This window comes from Onychostruthus taczanowskii, unplaced genomic scaffold, assembly GCF_017590055.1.
Source record: "Onychostruthus taczanowskii isolate IOZ18803 unplaced genomic scaffold, ASM1759005v1 scaffold6, whole genome shotgun sequence".
Classification (NCBI taxonomy): Eukaryota; Metazoa; Chordata; class Aves; order Passeriformes; family Passeridae; genus Onychostruthus; species Onychostruthus taczanowskii.
The window spans coordinates 12,519,905-12,542,846 of NW_024503679.1; the positions used below are offsets into that span (position 1 = coordinate 12,519,905).

The 22,942-nt window shown below is 47.3% G+C and overlaps 1 protein-coding gene across 1 annotated transcript in view; it reads left to right on the plus strand.

Annotated features, from left to right (window-relative positions):
• The window catches only part of SLCO3A1 (solute carrier organic anion transporter family member 3A1), a 137,816-nt gene that overhangs the window by 92,684 nt on the left and 22,190 nt on the right, over positions 1-22,942 (plus strand). Inside the window, exons 3-5 of the mRNA XM_041418570.1 lie at positions 8,414-8,512; positions 11,899-12,162; positions 21,090-21,254. Of these exons, the coding sequence (XP_041274504.1) occupies positions 8,414-8,512; positions 11,899-12,162; positions 21,090-21,254 (528 nt within the window). The remainder of the gene's footprint in view (positions 1-8,413; positions 8,513-11,898; positions 12,163-21,089; positions 21,255-22,942) is intronic.

A 22,942-nucleotide genomic window follows, 5' to 3' on the forward strand; every position in this document is an offset into this window, starting at 1 on the left:
AGGGATTGATTAACACAAGCAAATTTCTTCTCCAGCTTCACATCAGTAAGGAGAGAAATGCAGCAAGAGGTCCCTCCGCTGCCTGGGAGGGGGCTGAGATGGTTGGGAGGAAAACTGGAGTGGGAACAGTTTGTTCCCAGTGTTAACTGGTGTGACCAAATAAATGCCAAGACTTCTGTAGCGAGCACATCCCCATAGCTTACCTTGCAGAGCTCACAAATCGGCTGCTTTAATTATTGTTTTGTTTGCAAACACGGTTTTGAGGGTTGTGGAGCTTCTCTCATGGTGTGATTTGTTTCTCTGCCATCTTTTTGGTGATCCTGTTTCAGCAGCTGGATAACGGAGGAATCCAAAAGCCAATATGCATAGAGCTCTGGGTTGGGTTTTTTGTTGATCTGGGGTTATATTCTGGGGTTTTTTTCGGCGGGGGGGGTGTGTTGGTTTTGTTTGGCTTGGGCTCTGGGTTGGGTTTTTTGTTGATTTGGGGTTATATTCTGGGTTTTTTTTCGGCGGGGGGGGGGGGGGGGGGTGTGTTGGTTTTGTTTGGCTTGAGTAGTCCTTATTTCTGTGCTCATCAGAATGAGGGCACACACCAGTTAATGAATGTGTTTTGGGCTGCTGCAAGTGCACCTAGGCATGATGGAAAATTTGGGGCTGGATGCTGAGCTTGTGTTCCTAATGCAAAGGCCTGATCCCCTTCTGTGCCACTCTGCAAACATTCTGTGTGTGCATCAGGATCCCCTGGGACTGTCAGTTGTTGATATAACATTGATCCTTTCACATGTAGCCTTGATAGTGCTGAGGACAGGGATTTGCTGATAAAACAAACCTAGGGCTTGGTAATAATTGAAAATGCAGGGTAGTTCACCAGGCAAAATGCCTGCTTATAAAAGACAGATTTCATCTCTAAGTCAGCAGACATTTCTTTAGGGAAATCCTGAATTCTGATGGAAATCAATATTTAAAGGGACCCTGATAGTCTGGGGAGAAGCCTCCATGTAAGATGCTTTCAAGTCCGAGCAACCCCTTTAGGGATTAAAATGTGAATGTCAAATATAGGCTAGAACAAAAACTGTACTGAAGTAATGGTCTTTTCCAGCAGGCAGGGGGAAGGCCACTGCCATGGGCTCTCTCCAGCCTTGGAAGAATTGTATTAGAATTTTGTTAAATCTGTAGCACGGGTGCATGTTTTTATTGCCTCTTGTAAGTAAGTCATGAAACTCCCCAACCAGCTTTAGCTACAGTTATTAAGTCTGATTAAACACAGGGGTAAATAAGTCATTCTGCATATTTGCATACAGTGGGGAGTAGCTTGCTTTAAAAACCCAAATATTCATGAAGCAAGAGTGGATTTTACAGGCTACTGAACTACTTTGGTACATTGATACAAAGGCTTGATCAGAGAAGAAGGGAGGATGGGAGATGTCCAAGGCTGCCCGATTTCAAACTCTGTAATAATTTCTTTCACTGGCTGAGAGAATTAAACCCCTCTATGGCTTTCCCATCACAAGTGGCTACATAGAAATGGGAGAAATCAGATTCAATCCCATGCTTCTGCTTTTCAGGCTTTCTGGAGCTGCTCTGCTGGCCCAAATGCAGCTGCAAGTCTGACAGTGAGAAATAGGATGTCTTGGGACAGTGCTGTCGGATCTTTCTCCAAGGGTTGTGTTGCACACACAGATTCAGGCAGTGAGCTGTAACAGTGGAATCAATGAGAAGAGATCAGAACTAAAACTCAGCTTGTTCTAACACATTTGGTGTTCCTGATTACTAAAGCACTGCATAGTATTTGTGCATCTTGCAATACATCACAAGGAGGGAATAGCTTTTGTTAACAGGTAGGAAGGTAACGAGATGCAGTGAATGGTCCATGGGAAGGGGATGGCTGAGCAGGGATTTCAGCCTCTCACTGCCTTGGGACTGCCAGGACATTCATCCCTGTCTTTGGCATCACTTGAGCAACCCTAAATATCTGAGGGGTCTGCTGGTGTTGAGCTCCTGAAGGCAAAGCTAATAAATAATGTGTGTGCTACTGTACAGAGGAGATGAGCCCCCAACCTCTGCAGTCCTCCCCACCTCATGCCAGTACAGGGCTGGAGCTGCTTTGATCCCCATTAGAACAAAGACTAAGCATTAAAGTGAATTGTCCCAAAGTTGTGCCTCATTAATCAACAGCTGCAGGCACTTGGAAACATCTGTCCAGCCTGTTTGAACATTCCCTTTTCTTCGGAGGGTGCACTGAGGAGGCAGAACAAATCAAAACACACCGCTGGGCCAGCACCACCTCTGCGCCTTTCCTACAGGTGTGAGTGAGCAGGAGCCCTAAGGGAGCAGGAGGTGGTGATGGCCAGCTGGTTGTGTGGACAGGGAGCTGGGTGGCATGGAAAATTATGTCTTTCCATGGCAAATGAGCAAAGCTGGAATGGGAGACCAGGGGCTGAGCAGGGATGAAGGCATCCCTCCAATTCTGTGGGCACAGGCAGCTGTCTGCCAGAGAGCATGGGCAGTGCGGGGTGGCTCCAGCAGGTTTTGCTGTACAAAGAAGCCGTCTGGGTAGGAAACAGCCTCCCTCTACCCTTACTGTGTGTTTTTGAGGTTACATCAACTGATGGAAGTCAGAGAAAACCCACTGAAGAGAGGAGCTTTGCCCACTGAGTGTGAGCATGGAACCTTTATCTCCTTGAGAGCCACTCCCAGGTGTGCAGGAGGATGAGGCATCCCCAGTCTGTACCAGGATGCTCTGGTTCCCACAGGCTGTGCTGGGCTGGTGTCTCTTTAAAGGCAGGTCACAGAGCCCCTGAATTACGATATTCCAGTAATCCCTTTACACTGGCCTGCCCGGCCCTCCACGCAGCGGGAAATGTGGGACAAGCAGGGTTTTGAGATTATCTCGTGCTTTGCAAAGCCAGTTCCCTTTGTGCTTTTAGAAAGAGCTTGCTCCTGCACAAGCAGGAGGCCGAGGGTGATGTTCCTGTCCCATGACCACAGCAGCACTCCCAGGACAGGGCAGGTGGGGTCTGCGCTGTGCCCTCCCCCACACACCCCAAAACCTCTGGTTTGTGATGGTCACTGAACCACCCAGTTGCTGACAGAGATGACATTTAGCTCCTCGATCCCTTCCTCCTCAGGGTTGTAGTTACTTGCTGCAAGGACGTTTTGCAGCAATTTCCCACACCTTCCAAGCTGATCAGCTTTTTGCCCACCAAGGCTGTCCCTTGGGATGGTGCAAGGGGGAGGAGGTATTTCTCTACCACGTGTTTGCTGAAGGTGTGCTGCTCCTTAGGAGCACAGGGAATAATCTACACTCTTTAATTTCATGGAAATGCCAAGGCAGGAACAACCTGGCTCCAGCCAGGGGACCCAGCAGATACCAGTGACAACTCCATAGCTGAATAAAGCAGTATCCTGTGCTACACCAGGGGTTTGCCCATGGTTGGGAAGTGCTGTGTGAGTCACTGCTGATGGTTCCTGCTCTGGTAGCCAGCCCTGCTGTGGGAGATGCTGCTTTTCCTCCTCATATCTCACCTTCCCTGCTCACCTTTGCCTGGTGTATGTTGTCAGCTCTCCAGAATAAATCTCCTCATGTCTTCAGCCCCTGGTGAGGATGAGGCTTTGAAGCGAAATGACTTGGGTGTTCTTTAGCTGCCCACGTGTTCTTTTTCCTCAGCCTGTGCCTGTGCTGAACCTGCTCTTACTCCTCACTGAACTGTACCTGAGGTGCCTCTGGCTGCAGCTTGGTGAGGCTGGCAAGCCTTGCAGTGTCCCCTCGCTGCCTTATTTCCAGCCAGGAGGGCTTCTCCTGGGAGTTACTGTCCCCAGTTAATTCATTACAGGGATTGAGTCCGTGCTTCACCTGTTGGACCCTGTGAACAGCACAGGTTTGCTCATGTTTCAGGATCCTGTTGCTACTGGAAAGCAGCTTGAAACACCAAGTTTTGTTACTGAAATACTGACAGCCTTTATCCCTCTTTGCAATTTGGTTTCTGTGCACTTTGTGTGACTCAGAGCATCGCTGTGCCACCGTCCTCCACAGATGAGGGACCTGCTGCTGCTCCTTCCCTTTGCTCTAATGGAAAACTGCATTATCAGTCTTGGGCCTTGCTAGTGATAAAGTCTCATCACAAAATGTCAGATCTAATACTGGCCTGTGTCCCAAACCTTTCCTCAGCTCTGGGAAGATGTTATTTGACAGGACAAAGTAGGATTTGGCAAATTGCTCCATTTGAAAAGATGAAAAGGAAAACATTTCTGATTTCTCAGTGCAGCCCACTTTGCTGCCTTTTTTCTTTCCTGCCTTTTTTGGAGGCAGGAAGGCTGATGAAGGGAGTAGAGCAGGTAAACAGAAAATTATTAGCTGTTTTCAAGCTAAGATGTGCTCTAAAAGGACACAAACTGTAAGGAAGTGTTTGAGAATTACCAAACAAATTGTTTGAATTGTCCCAAGAAAGAGTTGCTTTTTTTTTTTTAAATTATCTTCTCTTAGAAGTATTTCTAAGAACTGCCATAATTTAGTAAGAATTAAAAAAAAAAAAAAAAAAAAAAAAAAAAAAACCCTCAGAGATTAAAAATAAAAACACCATCAAATTTCAGTACCTGTACTGATCACTTGATCACTGGTTTTATTGGCATCAGTGGGAGTTTCCCAAGAGCCTGTTAGCCTGTTGAGCCAGGATAGGACCTTTGATCTGCTTGCTCCTGGTATCAGTGTCCTCTGGCTCCATCAAATCAAACTGCTCTAAAAGTTAAGAGGGAAACATGGGAAAAGACCAAGCAAGTGGTATTAAAGCTAAATGTAGCACATTTTAATTCTTAGCAGCAGCCCCAGCACTGGAAAAGGGCTTTTGCAGGACTTCCTTCTCTACTAAGCAGCAGCTTTGTGGTTGCATGGTGAGGTGGGTGATGTGGAAAGTGTTCCCCTAATAGCAGGGAACAGCATGGTGGCAGTTGTGCAGGATTTCTCAAAAGAGGAAGCATGTCTTAAGCTAATTCAAACTTGCCTAATTTCCCCTTGTGTCCTCAATTCTGCATAGATGTTCAACCTACAGGCTGTGTCTCAGTTGTTTAATTAGCCTGGTTTTTGTGCCCAGCAGCATGCTCCATTGATCCTTGAGCGTGGTCCTGCTCTGTGCAGACCCTGGACTATCCACTGTGACAGTCCATGCCTTGGGTTTTTCCACAATCTGCTTGATTTGTGAATTAAAGTGTAAAATACTATTACTGGAACCCCAGGATTTTGTTGGAGTCTCAAAAAAAGATAAAAAAGGGCATGGGGTAAACCAGTTGTTTTCTTCTTGATTTTAGAACAAACTCCAGAAAATGAGAAAACACAATTAGCATGGTTTTTTAAAGCTGGCCTAGAGGTGAATAATAATTTAATAGCTTTTGTGAGATGTTAGATAGGTGTTTCAGTGGATGCTCTATCCCACATTGCCCTCTAGTGAGGACATGGCAGAGCAAACCGTGCCTTCCTGCAGCCGGCAGGATATGAAATGAGGTATTTTAATAACTGAGGACAGGGCTGGTTTCTGACATAGTGGTTTTGAGATGCAATAGTGTGAGGAGGGGCAGTGTTCATCTCTCACCTGTGCCTGTGCCTGCACTGGCTACAGCTTTCTCAATTTTTGCCTTTTTCTGAGATAATTCTCTCTGCAAGCATCTCCCTGCTGCTGCTGGATCACCAGCCACAGGTCCCTGCTTTTGGAAAAGAGGAATATATTTCCTGTTTGCTTTTGGTGAAGAATCTTTTTCCATGTTCTTTGTCTTGGGCTTTGCTCCGTGAAGCAAACACCAGTTCTGTGGTTTTCCCTGTACACGCATGGTCAGACAGCTCTGTGGTCTGGAGATATCCCAGGACAAACCTCCATCCCTGCTCAACCCAGCACTGATGCATCCAAAGGTGTTGCCTAGAAGGTAGAACTGGCTGGCCCTTGTCCTTCTGCCTGAGTAGCTCCATTTGTCATTGCTCCAGCTGATATGGGACCCAGCATGTTCTTATGTGCTTGGCCATATTTACATAGAAATTAAATTAATGTTCAGTTTTCAAAGGTGTTTGAATGCTGTGTCAATCTCTGCTGCATGCGGTCTCCTTCAGCTCTGTGCCTGAAAACTTAATAGTTACAGAAGAGTTTGTCCCAAACCCTGTGATTTCTGTCACACAGCCAGGGAAGGGGCTGAGTGTGTGTATGGCAGATGTGTGGGTGCTGGCAGTGCCCTGTGCCAGTGCCACCCTCCATGGGCTGTAGGACCCCGGGACCAACATCGTGTTTTGGGAACAAGGATGTTGGCACGGTCACCCAGACGGCACTTCGGGGCTGAATGACAAACACCGATGCCATCTAGTGACCACAAAAAATGTGGCATGTATATTTTACAAAATCCTGTTGGAAGCCACAAGTGGGGGCTGGCCTTGGGGCTGGCAGGGAGGGGAGATGGGACTGAGGTGTGCTGGGGGAAGAAATCCCTTTTTTTCTGCTCTCCCAGCCTGTCCCTTCCCTCATGTGACACATCCCATGAGATGCTCCTGCAGGTGAGCAGGGATCTCCCCTGTGAGGGTTTGTAGGAGCAAGGCACAGACTTGCTGCTCCAGGAGCACAAATTCCCCAGTGTGCTGCTGGATCCTGGAGCACAAACCCAGCACCCCAGGACAAGGTGACTGCAGGAGGGGAGATGGCTGGTCCTCCTGTGACGAGGGACAGCACGGGCAGAGACCCTGGGGATTAATTTAAGCTGACAGCATGGACTGAGTGGGCATTGCTGCAGCTTTGAGCTTGGCAGAGGCTGGGCAGGGGCTGGCAGCTCCTGCTGCTGCCCTGACAGCAGTGACCCCTCACTGCAGCTCATGCAACCTGGCACTTCTCTTCCTCCCACCACCTTCCTTTGTCCCTCGTGTGCTCTAGGTGACAGCCTTGAAGGCTTTAACATGCTGGGTTTCTGTGTGAGCAGCTGGCTGGGGGCACCTCTGCATTGTCCTTGGTTATTAATCCAGCCAGGTCCCAGTGCCAGCAGCCTGGAGGAATTAGTTTGCACCCTGCATTTTAAAACTTAAGGTGAAGTTGCTTCTGACCATACCAGTTTATTCTCTTGGCTGAGCTGTTGTTGGCTGGTGTGGGTTGCCTTGCCTGGGGATGGGGGTCTCTGGGAATTTTTTTTTGCAGCTCTGATAATTTCTCCAGCTCCTGAGAAATGCACAGAGAAGGGAGCTTGGGAATTAAAAAGTTTACAGATAAGGAACTTGAGGGCTGAGATAGCTTTGATGAAGTGCATTATGAATGCACTGAGATGCCAGGCAACACCCCCAGAGAGATTAGGAGGGTGAGCAAAGCACCCAGATGCAAATAAACTCCTTCGTGGGCCATCTCTGAAGTGCAGTGACACCAAGACTGGTGCTGGCACATCTCTGCTGAGGTGCTCCCCTCACCAGGCACATGGGTCCATCACCAATGCCTTCCCCTAGAGGGAACAAGCAGGCTCCTGCTCTGCTCCACATGGCTCAGTCTGTCCCTGCTCCCTTCAGAAAACCATTTACGAGGGTCCTTGGGGGACTTGTTGTTGTTTTTCCCAAATGTTGTTGTTATCCCAAATGTGAAAGTACCTCGTATGTTCTTATTGTCAAATTTACAAATGTTTTGTGTTATCTTTGCTGCTTCTTTGTCTGGATTATCCTTCTGTCCCCCTGCCTTTCTGCCCTGGATAATTGAGAGTTGGCGTTGTGCCTGTAGCATTCCTGTTTCAGGGCCAAAATGGGAGTGAAAATAAATGCTTCTAAATACTGTATTGAAACAAATAAGTAATTTACTCATAATAGCTCTTCTCCTGGCATTACACTAGCAATTTCATGCAGGTTTTTTAGAAGGAACAAGCAGTTGTGAGGGGCTGGAAGATCCACACAGTGTGAATATTTGTCATGTGTGTCTGATGGGGAGAAGGGCTTCACAGATGTGGAAAAGTGCTCCTACTTCTGTAGAGGGACTTTATCCAGCAGTGTGTGACAACATTTGTTTCATAGATTTGCTGTCCCTAATGTCTGAAAATTCTGTCTACCAGGATTTTAGCTGGAGGTGGCAAAGACAGAGTTGCCCATGAGGAGGAGGCAGGGCTGCTTTACCTTGTGCTGTTGAGTAAGACATCTTTTAGAGCAGCCAGCCGACCAAAACACAGCATATGTCCACACTGTCTTCTCAGCTCAATAGAAATCCTTCAGCATTATCACATCTCCATCTGTTCATTTTCCTGAAGAGATATGGAAAAGCAAAATGCATTTAGGGTGCTCTTTTGCTTGGAGCATTCAACACAGAGACTGCCCCTATCTATTTGGCATCTCTAAGGTAATACCGTCTTACAGCAGACAAGCAGAACAACTTGCAGTGAATAACCAGAGCCTGGTGCTAATCTTCTCTTTTTTCTCTCCTTGTAGGAATCCTGTTTACGATGCTGGTATTTGGACCAGCCTGTGGATTTATCTTGGGCTCCTTCTGTACCAAAATCTACGTGGATGCTGTCTTCATTGATACAAGTAAGGAGAATCTGGGTTTGGTTTCAAATCAGATACACTAAATTTTTATCATCAGGACAAAAATGTTGATGCTCATAAGCAGGAAACTGTCATTCCATCTTCAGTGTCTCTTGAATGTATGAGTGTCACTTTTGAAAGGGTTTTAAGACTGGGATTCAAAAGGTTTCAGCTCTGTTCTGACAAATAACAGATTTGTAATGGTTAAAATTTGTTCCCTTCTGTGTTTTCTACTATGAGATGAGTTTCATCCCAGCTCTTAAAGGACACCTTGAAAAAGCACTATGGCATTGTCATGCCAGGGGAGCTGTGCCCAGACCACAAAATCTGATCTCCCCAGAGCAGAAATCTGTAGAGCTGCCACCCCAGGGTGTGGGGGAACCAGCCAGGTTCTGATGGAGGCACACCAGGAAGATCCATGCCCAGCACCTTCTGCCCATTGCCTTCTTGGATGGGCAGCATCAGTCCCACAGCATTATTGCTTTTCTCCAAGGCATTAAATAATTATTGCTCGCCTTGACTTCACTCGGGTTAAAGCCGATTGTTTGCAGATTGTCCTTTTGCATATTGTCCTTTTGTTCGTTTAGGCCAAATTCTGCTTTTTTTTTTTTTTTTTTGTGCCTGCACTGAGTGTTCTTCGCCGTGAGAGGGCAACATGCAACAGGCTGTTCTCTGCTGCTCCCCGGCCCTCTGCTACCCACGGCAAACCTGGGGCTTCATTCCTTCCTTCAATTTTCAGCTGCTTTTTCCACAGTTCTCAGCTCCATCGCATCCCACAGACCCTTATGCAGGGTTTTTTTCCCTTAGAGGAGGGTGTATTTCAGCCCTCATTTGGATGGAGCTGAACCTTGCAGGGCTCAGAACAGAATTGTGCAAATCTGCAAAAGTGTTACTGCCTTTTTTTGATCTCACATGCACGTGGCACCTGAAGAAATGTAAATAATATCAAAAGAGAAAGAAGTATCTTTTGGGATGGCTGAGGCATTTGGCTGCAGTTTGGTCAAACACCACATGGCCCTTTTTCATTCCTTGGCTTTACCAAAGCCTCGTTTGGCAGAGGAGCTGTTTGAAACCTGTTAGATATTTTACCATTTAGTATAATTTATACTAAAATATGAAAGTACAGAAGAAAATATTTTCTCTCCCAGTAGGTGAAGCTGTGGAACTCCTCACCATAAGGTGCTAAAAATCTCCAAATGGATTTTAAAGCAATTGGACAAGTGTATATATGAAAAAAATGAACATGACACCAAATCTAGCTTAGGAAGCCCCCAAGACACAAGAATAATATATGCTGCCTTTATTCCTGTAGGCTTTCTGGGCAGCTGCAGTTGGTTGCCATCAGAGTCAAGATGCTGACCTAGCTAAAAAATTAATTTGATGTCTTCTGGCCATTTTTAACATAAGACAGTGCTCCGTATTTGCAGCTCAAAAAGCCCCAGGCAAATACTGAGCCACAGAGAAGAACTGCAGAACATTACTGCTGAGCAGCCTGGAAGGGCTGTGGCTCAGCCACTTTCCAGGGAGGGTGAAGTGCTCCAAACTCCAGGTCCAGCTGGCTTTGGCCGTGGTCAGTCACTGTCATGCAAAAGCTGAGGCACACTTGGCCTCTGTTTATTTTTGTATGGGAAAGAATTTCCACTTTGCAGCTGGCTCTGCCTTGGAGCTCGGGGTGGCATAAGGAAAACAAGCTCCAGGGAGCTGAGCCTTGTCCTGCTCCCTGTTTTGGGCAGGTGTGGGATGCCAGGGCATGCTGCTGCACTGCCCACCACCCAGCAGCTATTTTAGGAAGGGAATATGAAGAAAATTCTGATTTGCCTGACTCTTCATGCTGTTGTGTTCCCAAGAACCTGAAAAAAATGTGCTTCAGGCAGGAGGAAATAACAGCAGAAGAATCCAGTCCCTCCACAACACTATTTTTCAAACTTTATCTGTATTTGAGAGCTACGTGTTATTTTCCCTAAGGAGAAAAGAGTTTCCTTCTTTCTCTGCTTGAGAGACAACTTGATTGCCTCACTTGAGACAGATTTTTCAGAGTGGCAGTAACCAGACAGTCACCATGAACAGAGGAGCTTGTTATTCCAGCCATGTGGACCTGGGTCTCCCCCAAGAATCAGCTCCAGCACTGAGCACCCTTGTGGCTGTGGCAGCAAGGCACTTAGGAAAACAGTTTTTCCTCTCCTGCTGTTTATTTGTATTTCCTCACACTGACTCCAGACCCTTCTTGGGCCTTACCTCTGCTGAGTGATGGCATACAGGACACTCTGGCCTTTAATTTTGCTTTTCGTCCTTTTCTGATTATTTCTGTATTTTTCTGAGTCCATTTGATGCTGTGGGTGGGTTTCTTTTTCAATATTTGGAACTGTTTCACCCTCCACACAGTCATAGTTGCCCTTAAGGGCCAAATGCCAACCTCCCTTTTGCTGAAAAGAGAATTCAAAGCAGAGGGAGCATTGAGCTCCTGGGAAAACAGGGTGGTAAGCAGGGTTGGAGGTGCAGTGTCCTTCTCTGTGCAGCTCTGTGCCAGTAGGTGCCAGGTGAGTGTGACACACTGGGACAGGGATGCCCAAAACCTCAGTGCCAGCAGCTGATGTACAGCAGCTTCCTAGAGCTGGCAGAGCCAAAAACACCAGGGAGAAGCTGTGATTACAGGGTGTTGCAGAAGCTGGGGTTCTTCTGTCCATTTGGATAGAGGAGGTGACGGGAGCTGGTCCTAAGGATCTCTTGGATACGAAGGACACCGTGCACTGGTGGCTGACACAGTGCAGTTGTGGGGTGCCCTGTGGGCTCCCACCTTGGGCCTTGCGACCCCCACCATCCAACAAAGGCCCCCGCATCCCCCGTAGCCCATGGGATCCTTCACATGCCTTCCCCTCCTTATCACAGCAGTCGGGTCCCCGGCTGGGTAATAATTGGCACAGACTCCATGTATTACAGAAGGCTGATCAATAATAACCTTTATTAAGAAACCCATTTCTCTTTTATAGATAGTTACTATATAGGCGTACTTGAATTTACAAAAGGAAATATTTTCTCTCCCATTAGGTGAAGCTGTGGAAGTCCTCACCATAAGGTGCTAAAAATCTCCAAATGGATTTTAAAGCAATTGGACAATTGACGGTCTTTTAATTAAAACACCATCACCATTGGCTAAATAGGAATCCACCCTTTGGTAAACAAATCTCCATTAACAACACATTCCACGTGTTCACAATATCAGGTGTAGCAAGTGGAGATAAGAATTGTTTCTCTTTCTTTTCTCTTGATCTTCTCACAGCCTTCCCCAGCGCCGTGCCTGGGGGAGTTTCCTGTTGCTCTCTGTGACCAGCCAGGGCTGCTGCCACAGCTCCCCATGGCCTAGCCATGACTCCTGTCTGCTCCCCCCACAGGCAAGCTGGACATAACCCCGGACGACCCTCGGTGGATCGGAGCGTGGTGGGGAGGCTTCCTGCTCTGTGGTGCCTTACTCTTCTTCTCGTCCCTGCCCATGTTCGGCTTCCCGCAGTCGCTGCCGCCGCGGCCGGAGCGCGCCGGGGAGAGCGAGCAGGCCATGCTCCCCGACAGGGACTACGAGCGGCCCAAGCCCAGCAACGGGGTCCTGCGGCACCCGCTGGATGGGGACAGCAGCACCACCTGCTTCCAGCAGCTGCGAGGTGAGGCATGCCCTGCAGCAGCTCCTCTGTCCCGACAAAAGTCGCCCGAGAAATCAGTAGCCTCGAGTTTCAGGCCTTAGCTTCTGTTTAATTATCTCTGGCGTTGCCCGCGTCTGAGAGATTTTGTTCCACTTGAAAGCTTTGGGTTGGTGGGGTTTTTTTTTTAAGCTGCAAAGCTTAAAAAGAGCTGGGAGTTGTTTAGCCTGGAGAAAAGGAGACTCAGGGGTGACCTTATCACTCTCTACAACTTCCTGAAAGCTGGTTGTAGTCAGGTCTCTCTGTAGTTGGACTCTTTCTCCAGGCAGCAGCTGAGAGAACCAGAGGACACAGGCTCAAGCTGCACCAAGGGAAATACAGGTTGGATATCAGGAAAAAGTATTTTACAGAAAGAGTGATAAATTTCTGGAATGGTCTGCCTGGGGTGGTGGTGGAATCACCATCCCTGGATGTGTTCAAAAACAGAATGGATGTGGCACTGGGTGCCATGGTTTAGTTGAGGTGTTGGGGCATGGGTTGGACTCGGTGATCTTGAAGGTCTCTTCCAACCTGGTGATTCTGTGAATTCTGTGAGAAATGCCTGATGGTCCTATGGAGTTGCTAAAAAAAATGAAGGGGAGCACAGTTGCCAGAGCAATCTGTGAACTTCTCTGCAGTGTACTGTCCTGCTCCCCTCTGCCTCCCAAAACGGAGAGCAAGCCAGCAAGGGCACTTAAAAGAAATTGGGAGCTCCCAGCACCTGAGCTTCAGATTAGTGCAGTCCCAGATACAAAACAATGAGTGCTGGACATCACCACAGCTCTTAATCTGAAATGGGAAGAGGGAGATACCAGCCCAGAGCAGCAGCAAAATGGCAGGGCAGAGCATGGTTTGTCACAAATTAGAGAGAAAACCTCACATCATATCCTGCAGTGATGGAAATGGAGGTGACTCTAATTAAAGTCAGCTGAGGATCCAGCATTTTGTGGGAGAGTGTGGGCAGATATCCTTTCTCTAGGCTGTACTGGAAAATCCTTCATCTGAGAGGGTGTTTCTGTAGCACTGGTGGCTGCTTCCCACTCCCTGTTGCCGTGGCAGAGCAGGTTTCATTACTGCCTGATGCATTTAGATAAATGAGGACAAAATCACTTACTCCCTGTGCAGTCACCTTAATTGGGAGTTGAATGAAGTGCGGGTGGGAAGGAAAAAGAGACTTTGGGGAAAAAAGTGTTGTCTAAATATATAAAAATTCCTTGAATAGTAGATGTGGTTGTTCATTAAGGGAAGGTCAAAGAAGTGAAATTTTGACTTGATGAGGAAATTCAGAAGAAAGGTAAAGGGATAAATTGCTTGAAACTCAGTCAGTAAAATTCATTTCTTCATCCTTTCATCCATGTTGCAAGGATTTTCTCTTGCATGGGCTTTTCCCATTATATGTCCATATGGATAGTTCTGTGGCTTTTTTTGTGTACACATCAGAGTGTCTGCTTCTGGCCACTGAGCTTTTGGAGTGGGCACTGGAAATGTTTGCAGGTTTTCATATAGAAAAATGAAAGAATATGACGTATCCCTGCTGCATGGAGGGGCAGCAGTTCAGCCTGAGGATGGTGCTGAGCATCTTGCACACAGGGAGGCTGTGGGGGGTTCACTGAGCATCTGTTGCTCATTGAAGTAGAGAAATGAAACTGCCACATCCATATGCTTCAAGTATTGATTACATCAGGAGGCACCACAGGCCTCCACGTTAGTCCTCTCACTGCAGGTAACCCCATTTCAGATCAGTCAGTGTTCCAGGAGCCTCTTTGGAGATGGACTTTGAAATAAAATTTACATGACATCAAATAAGATGAGGAATGACCTTTTTAGTTATTCCTTTGAGGCTGTCACAGATGACACGGTGTTGGTAGCTGACATCTCCTTTCAGATCCCTTGCCATGTTGTCATAGTCAGAATGTGTTCAAGAGTCGTGTTGCTGAAGAGAGGCAAATGCACCTCATCATTCCTGATGAGCAGTGTTTCAGGTGATGGTTTAATCTTTCTGTGGGTCTACATTACTTTGGTAGCAGCTGAAATATCTGCAGGCATTCTTTTGTTGCAGATCTTAGTCTCCCTAGTCTATTTGTTGACTCTCCTTTGGAGAAAGTTAAGACTATTTAGGCTTTTTCCTAGGGTAAAAAAGGCTCTTAATTATATACAGAGGTTAAAAATATGTATGTGCATGCATAGTCATGTCTTCTGTCCTGATATGTCCTTGGGTTTTGCATGAATTTGTGACGCTGAACAGAATCCATGGAATTATAAAACAGCATGAGTTGGAAGGGACCTTAAAGATCATCTAGTTCCAACCCCCCTGCCATGGGACACCTTTCACTAGGCCAGCTTGTTCAGAGCTCCATCCATTCTGGCCCTGAACACTTCCAGGGATGGGACAAGCACAGCTTCTCTGGGCAGCAGCAGAGGATTTGCCTGTACAGGGGGTTGGGACTGGAGATACTCCTTGGGGTTTGTGTGGCCATGAATCTGACTCATTTTTAGCAAGCCTTGTCTCTGCAGCTTGTCCTGGACAGAGCTGTTCCTGCTGTAAGTCTGTGTCTGCATGGAGGTGTGGATTGTCCATCTCTTGTGCAAGTGTGGGGAGGAAGAACTGTTTCTCTGGATTGATAATGCAAACACCCTCTGCATCAACAGCACATCCTCGGAGGATGCACTGCATCTCCTTTTTGGCTAATGAAGGAGCTTTATTATTTTTTCTTATATTTTTTTCCAAGCCTTACATGATGACTGCCACAAGAGAAAGGTCATGGTAGGAGACGGAGCAGGGCAGTGTCAGCTGGGGACATGCTCTGAGCTGGGTCATGGCTGTCAGCTAGAGACGTGGCACGGCTGGCGGGTGGGAGGATGCTCCAGACACCACAAGTTCTGCTGAAAGTCAGTGAGATGGAGGGCTGGCTGAGATTCCTTGCCTTTCTCCAGCCTTAGCACACACAAAAAAAGCCAGGACTAATATAAAAGGAACATGCTCAAAGTATCCATCTTTTACATCTCTGTCAAAGTCTAAGCAGGAGGGAGGGCCCAGCTTTTGGGAAGCCCTGGCATCTCTTCCTGTGGGGTATTTTCATGCCAGGAAAGAAGCAGTCTTAAGAGGAGCTCTATACTTGAAATGAAAGTGGTGCCTTTGAACAGCACGAGGTGAAGAGGCAATCAAAGGCAGTGGAGGCAGCGGGGGGCTCAGCACAGGGGCACAGCAGCTCAGACAGGAAAGCTTTGGGACAGTCCTGGGAGCTGCTTCCCGTGGCTAAACTGGCACGTGGATGCTGCACCGCTTTGCCTGATTAGTATTTCATTTCAGCAAAGCAAATCCATTTGGGAGCACGGAGAAGTGAAGGATTAACAGCAGTGGAAGTCTGAATAAATGCTGCCATGGCTCTTTGCTCCCGCCTGGCAGGGTTGTTCCAGCCCTGTGCTCTCCGTGTGGCCCGTGAGAGCACTTCAGGCATGGGCTGGGCAGTCCCTGCTCTTCTGGGGGCACAGCTTTGCTTTCCTACCTCTGCTCTGCCTTGGGGACCTCTCTGCTTCTCAGGCCAGAGAAGATGCTCGGCTCTGTCAGGGCACCTGTGTCCTCTGCTCGAGTCTGTCCACGTCTGCCCTCTCACTCACTGCCTCTGACACGCCACCTGCTCTGCTCTGGGACGTGCTTGGAAACAGTTCACTAAAACCCTTCCTTTTTTTCACACAGAAACGTCTCATCTATCGAATTGAGCGGCCAGTTCTGATGAAATTTGATTTCAGAATGCTTCCTCCGCATGATCTTTAGCACTTCTGAAACATTCTGCCCTGAATGCATTCTGTTTTGCAATGATTTAAACCAGAAATTCGTTACGTTCTGCCACTCTGTCTAGCAAGAGAGATTAAAACCCTAAAAGGATTGAAATTGATATGGAATCCTCCAGGTTTGGAAAGAGAAGCTCATTCACAAGGAATTAAAAGAAAACTCACTGTGGAATTAAATGAATTTCAGATCTGCAAATTCCCTAGATTTGGAAACATTTTGGTTTCTTTCCAGCTTCATTTTCAAGAGTGTAGGAGAGCTGGGACGTACAGCTGACAGCTGCCTTGTCTTCTGTTCAGTTCTGTCCTGCTCCGTGTACCAATCTGCTGAATACCTAGGGAGGGAGCTGCTCTGAATCTGGGATTTCTCTCCCAAAAAGTGCTCACTGGGAGCATAGTGCTAGGCCAGAAGCTCCCAGCTGTGCAGGGAGGACCTGGACCATGGGGAGCCTGTAATCCTCAGTGGGAGTTCATAGGATTGGGCAGGATTAAAGGCTAACAAGAATAGTTTTTTACTCCTGAGTTCTCATGACTGATAGTGACAAGCTTTTGGAGAGGGCTCTGTCTATAGCTTCATTCAGAGCCACAGCAGTGAGGCTTTGGCCCAGGTTTACAGTTTAATGCCTTTTTGGATTTGAGTCTTGTTCCCCTGCAAACACCTTAAAGGCTTGCTGAGAAGTCCAAGTCTTAGGTGAGAAGGTGGTGATCATAAAAGGCATCAGGTTCCATCAGTCTTTGAGTTTTCTCTGGCTTGTGTTTCATGAGGGTGCAGATACTGTCAGGTTTATCTTGGCTGTTTCCAAGCCAGCATCTTGTTGTCAGCACCATTAAAAAATTCAGAAAGGCCTTCAGCCTGCACACCTCACGGCCAAAGCTGAGCAGCAGCTGAAGGCAGGCAGAGCCTGTCTCCAAAAAATGCTTTTCCATGACTTCTGTGTCACAGGTGAGAGATGTTTGTGTCCCCCTCTCAAGTTGAGTAAAGGTGGTTCCTGCAGGGAAGATGATGGACTAGAAGGACATGCTTTCCATGCTTGAGTATGTAACTGCTGCTTCAAGCTTGCATCTTGTCAGGAAGGCTTTTTTGATTTATGTGTCATGCTTTTCCCTCATATCCATTATGCTAATTTTGCCAAGGCCACATGGAACCTCACCTATCTTCAGCACCTCTTGCCTTACTCCATATTCTCTTTTACAGGAGCTACTCTTTCCAGAATATGTTCTATTCTTGCTGCCTGTGCTGTTTTCTTCATCCCTTTTTCCTCAAGCCAGGTAGAGATTTTGCCTTTTGTTTTCTCTTCAGACCTGAGGCTTGCTGCTGACATGGGTAGTAGAAAGTCATATTTTGGCTCAATACTACATTTTGCCTTTCCCTTACCACTCTGTCCTAGGTGGACTGGGCTGTAAACCTCCCTCTAATTTATTACTTTGCTTTCTGTGTTCTTCATCTTTACTGCAAATTGAAAACATGTCTCTGTAGGGTGCTCCAGCCAGAAACAGGGGCCTTGGTGATTGTAATGTTCCAAACAATTCATTTCAAGCACCAACGTGATGATTATAGTTTGTCGTTTCTGGAGAGTAGTTAAACCTCGTGTAATGAGGTTGCCAATTATCCCCGCTACTCCCCGATGTGCAGTGACAAATCAAAGCTACTTGGTGTACATAAGTGTGTGCATTTGTCAAGCCCCTGGCCTGTCATCTGCAGAGGCCCCATGGAGGGAGACAGGGAGGGGGTTTGGACGCCTTGGCATGGGTGTTGTTTGAGTGTGAAAAGGTGGGAAATCAAGGGGTTGGTGGGGGATATTGGAGAGCTTGGGGACATCCACCCTGTCCCTCCCAGCCTGTGGATGAGCCTGTGACCAGCACTGCACATGGATGGTCTGAAGAGTTGGGATTAAAGTAGTTTTCACTACTTTTCAGCAGTGAAAAGAGGCGTTGTGTTCTCAGTTCATCTTGCCAGGGCAGTGGGAATCGCTTTCCTGCCGCTGTTTCTGGAGCATATCGGGTGCGTCAGGATGAGGATGGCAAATGAGCTCGTCCTGCTGGGAGTGGGAGGCCGAGTCTGCCTGTGTGCTGTGTCTGCTGCAGCTTGTGGGTTCTCCAAGTAGATTTTTAAGACTCTCTGGACTCCAAAAGACTTTTCCCACTTTGTAAAAGGACTTCCTTTGAGCTTTGTAGCAGCAAAGGGCTGCTCCAAAGTGTTCAGGTAACCTTTGGGTCCCTAAAGATGCAGGGTGACATTTACCATGACACCTTCCTGGGTTGGCTCCAGTGGAGAAACACCATCCGTAGCTGTTGTGTTCCCCAGGGCTTCACTGTCCCTCATCAGGCATTTCCATTCCTACTCCATACCCAGCACCATATGCCAAGCAGCTGAAAGCGTGTCACTCTTGTCCATGGAGAGATTTTTAAACTTTGCTGCTGACTTTTTACCTTTTTCCCAGAGGTATTTCACCCCAAGAACTGAGACAGATGAGGCAGCAGCCGGTGTCAAATAATTGATCTTAGCAAATGGCAGTAGCAAGATGAAAGGATATTCAATTCTATAGGGAGCCCTGTGTTATTTCCCTTAGAAAATGAAGGAAAGGAGAATGAGCTGACCCTGGCTGAGGAGATGGTGGAGGCTGCCAGACTCTGCCTGAGTTGTCTGTGCACTCTTTGCACTGGGTCTTGTGTCCCACATGCCTGTTGGTACAGAGTCCTGTTGCAGTAGACAGTGGTCAGACATTCAGCAGAGGATAGGATCTGTCCCAGAAAACTCAGAGGAATGAGAAGCAATGATCATGGAATCAAGGAATCACAGAAGGATTGGGGTCGGAAAAGACCTTAAAGATCATCTTGTTCCAGACACCTCACCATGGACAGGGACACCTTCCACTAGACCAGGTTGCTCAAAGCCCCATCCAGCCTGGCCTTGAACATTTCCAGTGGCATCCACAGCTTCTCTGGGCACCCTGTTCCAGTGTCTCTCACATTCACAGTAAATAATTTCTTCCTTATATCTAATGCAATCCCTCCCTCTTTCAGTTTAAAACCATTTTTTGTTGTCCTGTCACTACACACCCTTGTCAAAAGTCCCTCTCCAGCTCTCCTGTAGCCCCTTCAGGGGATGAAATGCTGTGACTTGGAGCCCTGCACTGCCAGACAAGGCACTTACGAGGGGTTCCTCTGCCGTGTGAGATGCTGCAATAACTCTGTGAATTTTTCGTTGTCCACCCCAAGCACAGAAGATGGATTTTGACCTTGGTAGTGCATGATGGTTGTGTGCCAACTTCAGAAATAAATGTCCGTGATCTTTAGCTCCCTCCTGCAAAAGGCAGGCTGTCATCACTATTGTTTGTTGGATAAAGTTAGAGCTAGACCTTAGTGTCTTTGGATTTAAATTGGCACAAAGCTACATCTCAAGGAATCCATTAATCTTGAACAAATTGAACTGCCGAGGCACAACAGTCATTAATACCTTAAATATGGCTTTTCAAGCTCAGTACTGCCAAGTCCACCTTTTCATTTTCTATATTTTTCCTGGCAAGAGGGGGAAATTCTGTAGGTGGCCACCAAAGAACTGAAGGAAGCAGCAGGTGGCTTCTGAAATTTATCCATGTCTGAATTCCCCCATCCCCATTCCTCCCACACAGTATTTTTTCCCCTTTTTTTCTTTTCTTTTTTCACCCGTTCTGCTAAAAATTGCTATGCCTCTTGCACCTTAATTATGTTCAGTAAATCTTTAGGAAGCATAAATTTTATACAGCTTGGAAAAATGTTTCTGATATAAAGAGACCAAAAGCTGTGAAGTGACCTCTTCCAAAAAGGTTAGATCGAACCTAATTATAACCCTTTTTTCCACTGTCCCCAAGAAAGAGCCAAGGGCACCCAAGCAGAGTCTTGACAAAGAGCTTTCTCTGCTGAGGCCAGTGCAGAAAAATCCCTGAGGGAAAACAGAAGCCAGCACCAGAGAAACATCATCTGCCAGCCCCTGGTACGCCACAGGGAGTCTGGGGGATGGATTTTCAAAATGCAAATAGGGGTCCATTGAGGCTTCACTACACTGCTTCAAGGTAATTTTCAAACTTAATGATTTTCACATTTAATTCAGGGAAAAATTAGTCATCAGGTATTGAGACAAAGCAAGGCTCTCTTCTGTACTGGGATGCTCTCCTCTTCAAGCTGTGTTATCTCTACAATAATTAAAATGCTTGCTGGAGTAGAAAACGTGCAATCTGATTCATTAGACAGATTTCCTTTTGTAGGGCGGTAACTCTTGTTTGCTTATGGGAAATTGAGATGGGCTTGGAGGAGAGAGGACTCTAGACTCTGATGATTTGGATGGGGAGAGCCAAGGAACCATGAAACCAGAGCCACATGTGTGTGTCCTACACAGTGAACAGCTCAGCACGTCCTCTTCCACCCTCTTAACGATGGCAGGGTCTACATGGGATGCGTTGGCTGTCTGGAGAAGCTTTAGATTGTGGGAACACACAGACTGACAAGCCTGTCCCAGGCACGAGGACCCTTGTGCCATGGGTATCCATGGGCCAGGCTAAGCCTGAGAGTTGCAGCTTGCTGAAAACACCCACATGTGCTGCAAGAAGGTGACCATCAGTGAGCAAGCCAGTTTGGAATAGGAAAATGAGTCAAATCTGGATGGCAGGAGAAGGAAAAGCCAGATGTGAGCTGGGTTGGTTTGTGTCTGAAAGCTTGCAAGGATTTATGCTGAATACAGCACTGATGGCACCTGTCAGCTGGCTCAGCTTTGTTCATGGGGAGCAGGTACAGAAAGGAGAAGGGGAAGAAAGAGCACACCACGTTTTGATTGACTTCCCTATGAGGGAAACAAAAAGCAATATTGGAAATTTTTCTCATTCTTCCAATTTTCAAAATCATCTGTAAGAGTAAATAATCACAGATGATTTCTTTTTGCACTCTCTTGGTTCTTGAATCTTTAAGTGGCACTGTTTGGGTGTTTCACTTTGTTCTGGTGTTCCCACATATCAAGCAGCTTGTCTGTGCAGAACAGGAAATTACTCCTGATGTGAAGTGAGCGTACCCTTCAGAAGAGGAGAAAAGCACCTCCAGCACCTCAAGTAAAGTCTACACAAAAACACCTCTCCCTTTTTCCTCTCTTCTAGTGATCCCCAAAGTGACTAAGCACCTGCTCTCCAACCCTGTTTTCACCTGCATCATCCTGGCAGCCTGCATGGAGATCGCGGTGGTGGCCGGCTTCGCCGCCTTCCTGGGCAAGTACCTGGAGCAGCAGTTCAACCTCACCACCTCCTCTGCCAACCAGCTCCTGGGTGAGTAACCAGGGGACACCAAACCTCTGGCCTCCAAGGGGATTTAAAGGTGTTCAGCATGGCTGGTAACTGCTGTTGGCCACGCTGGTTAGGCTGCCCAAAAGGTGACTTGTCTGAGATGTGGAAATGTGTCTGTGAGTGAGAGGGCTGCCTTCAGCTGTGCCAGGGCTGCCTGGCCCAGAGCAGACCTCCAGCATCCTTTCTCCACTGCATCCTGCTGCCATCACTTCCTCTGTGGCACAGCCTGCTGGGACAGCCAGGATAGGAGGGAGAGCCTTGGAAGCAGTAGAAATGAGCTGTCTGGTTGCCCAAGTCTGCAGTTGCTCTCCAAGTGATAGTGTGGCCCATTGAACTGCTTGTCTCATGGTTCTGGTTCCCCACACTCCTGCAGTCCATCTCATTCTGGGTTAGGAAGCCCAGTGTCTCCTGTTAGTCACTGCTTTCCCCTTGGCCTGGAAATGACAGGATTGCAATGGGCACTTCAAGTACCTGAGTTAGTGCAGCTTGGTCGTCTTTCAAATGTCCCTTCTCTCTGACCACTCCATGCCGCTGTGATTTCACGTTCCACATTTCTCAGTGTTCATTTGTTCCCTGTCAGGACACTGATGGCAGAATATTCATTTATTTTCTGCTCCTGCTCATCCCAGGCAGGCCCAGCCGTTTGTTTATGACAGCCTTTCTCTCAGCAGCACCCAATTAAGATATCTGCAAGTTGATCTTGGATGATCTGCAACCACAGCTTGCCAGATGGGCAGCTGGCAGTGATCTGTCAAAAACTGGGACATCAGGAAATGGGTGGATCTTCATATCATAACAAGGAATTTGCAAGCTGCTCTCCTGACAGTTGTTTATTTCCCTATTAAACTCATTGATATCTTCTGGTTTTGGCCTGGTTTTCCAAAAGAAACAATCCCCTGCAGTCAGCCTTGCCTCCCCCAGCAACCCAGGAATTTGCTAGTGAATTTTAATACAGCTTGACAGAAGGCCAGAGGTCTCAAAGTTGTTAGGCAATTCCATCTTTCCTGAAAATTAAAGGCTTGGCAAAGGAAAGCAACTTCACTGTTGAGCCAGTGGGAGAAGGGAAAAAGCTGTTTGGTGGGAGCTGGCTGGGCAGTCAGCGTGTGACTGCAGCTGGGTGGCCAGCAAAGAGGGGATCACCCATGAGCCAGAGCACATCCTGCTTCTGGCCTGACAGTGGGAAAGGAGACTTGGATACCTCTGTGTTTCTCACAGCAACTTGTTTAAACAAAGTTGTAATCAGATTTCTCACATGGCGTTTAAGGGAGTCTAGAAATGCCAGGACTGGGATTCTCTCCTAAGCCCAGTTCAGGCAGTGAGATCTGGAGTGTAACTGGCAGCAAAGGGATAAAAGCAATCCCAAACAAGCATAGTGTGGTAATTTCTGTCTGTGCTGGAAAGGGAGTCACTTCTGGCAGTGATTTTTTGCATTTCACAGTTAAAGAAAATTCTTTTAGGGAGATTTCATATTTACAAATGCTGCTCCTGCCTAGTCTCTGAAGATCAGACTCCTGTGAGTCGCACCAGCAGGGCTCATCCAGAGCCTCCAGACACCTCGGAAAATTCTTGACTTTATTTGCTGCTACTTAGGTCAGGCTGGGCCAAGCTGATCAAGTCTGGCATTCCCTCCAGCCTGGATGAGAACTGGCAGAAGATCCTGGTTCCTCCAT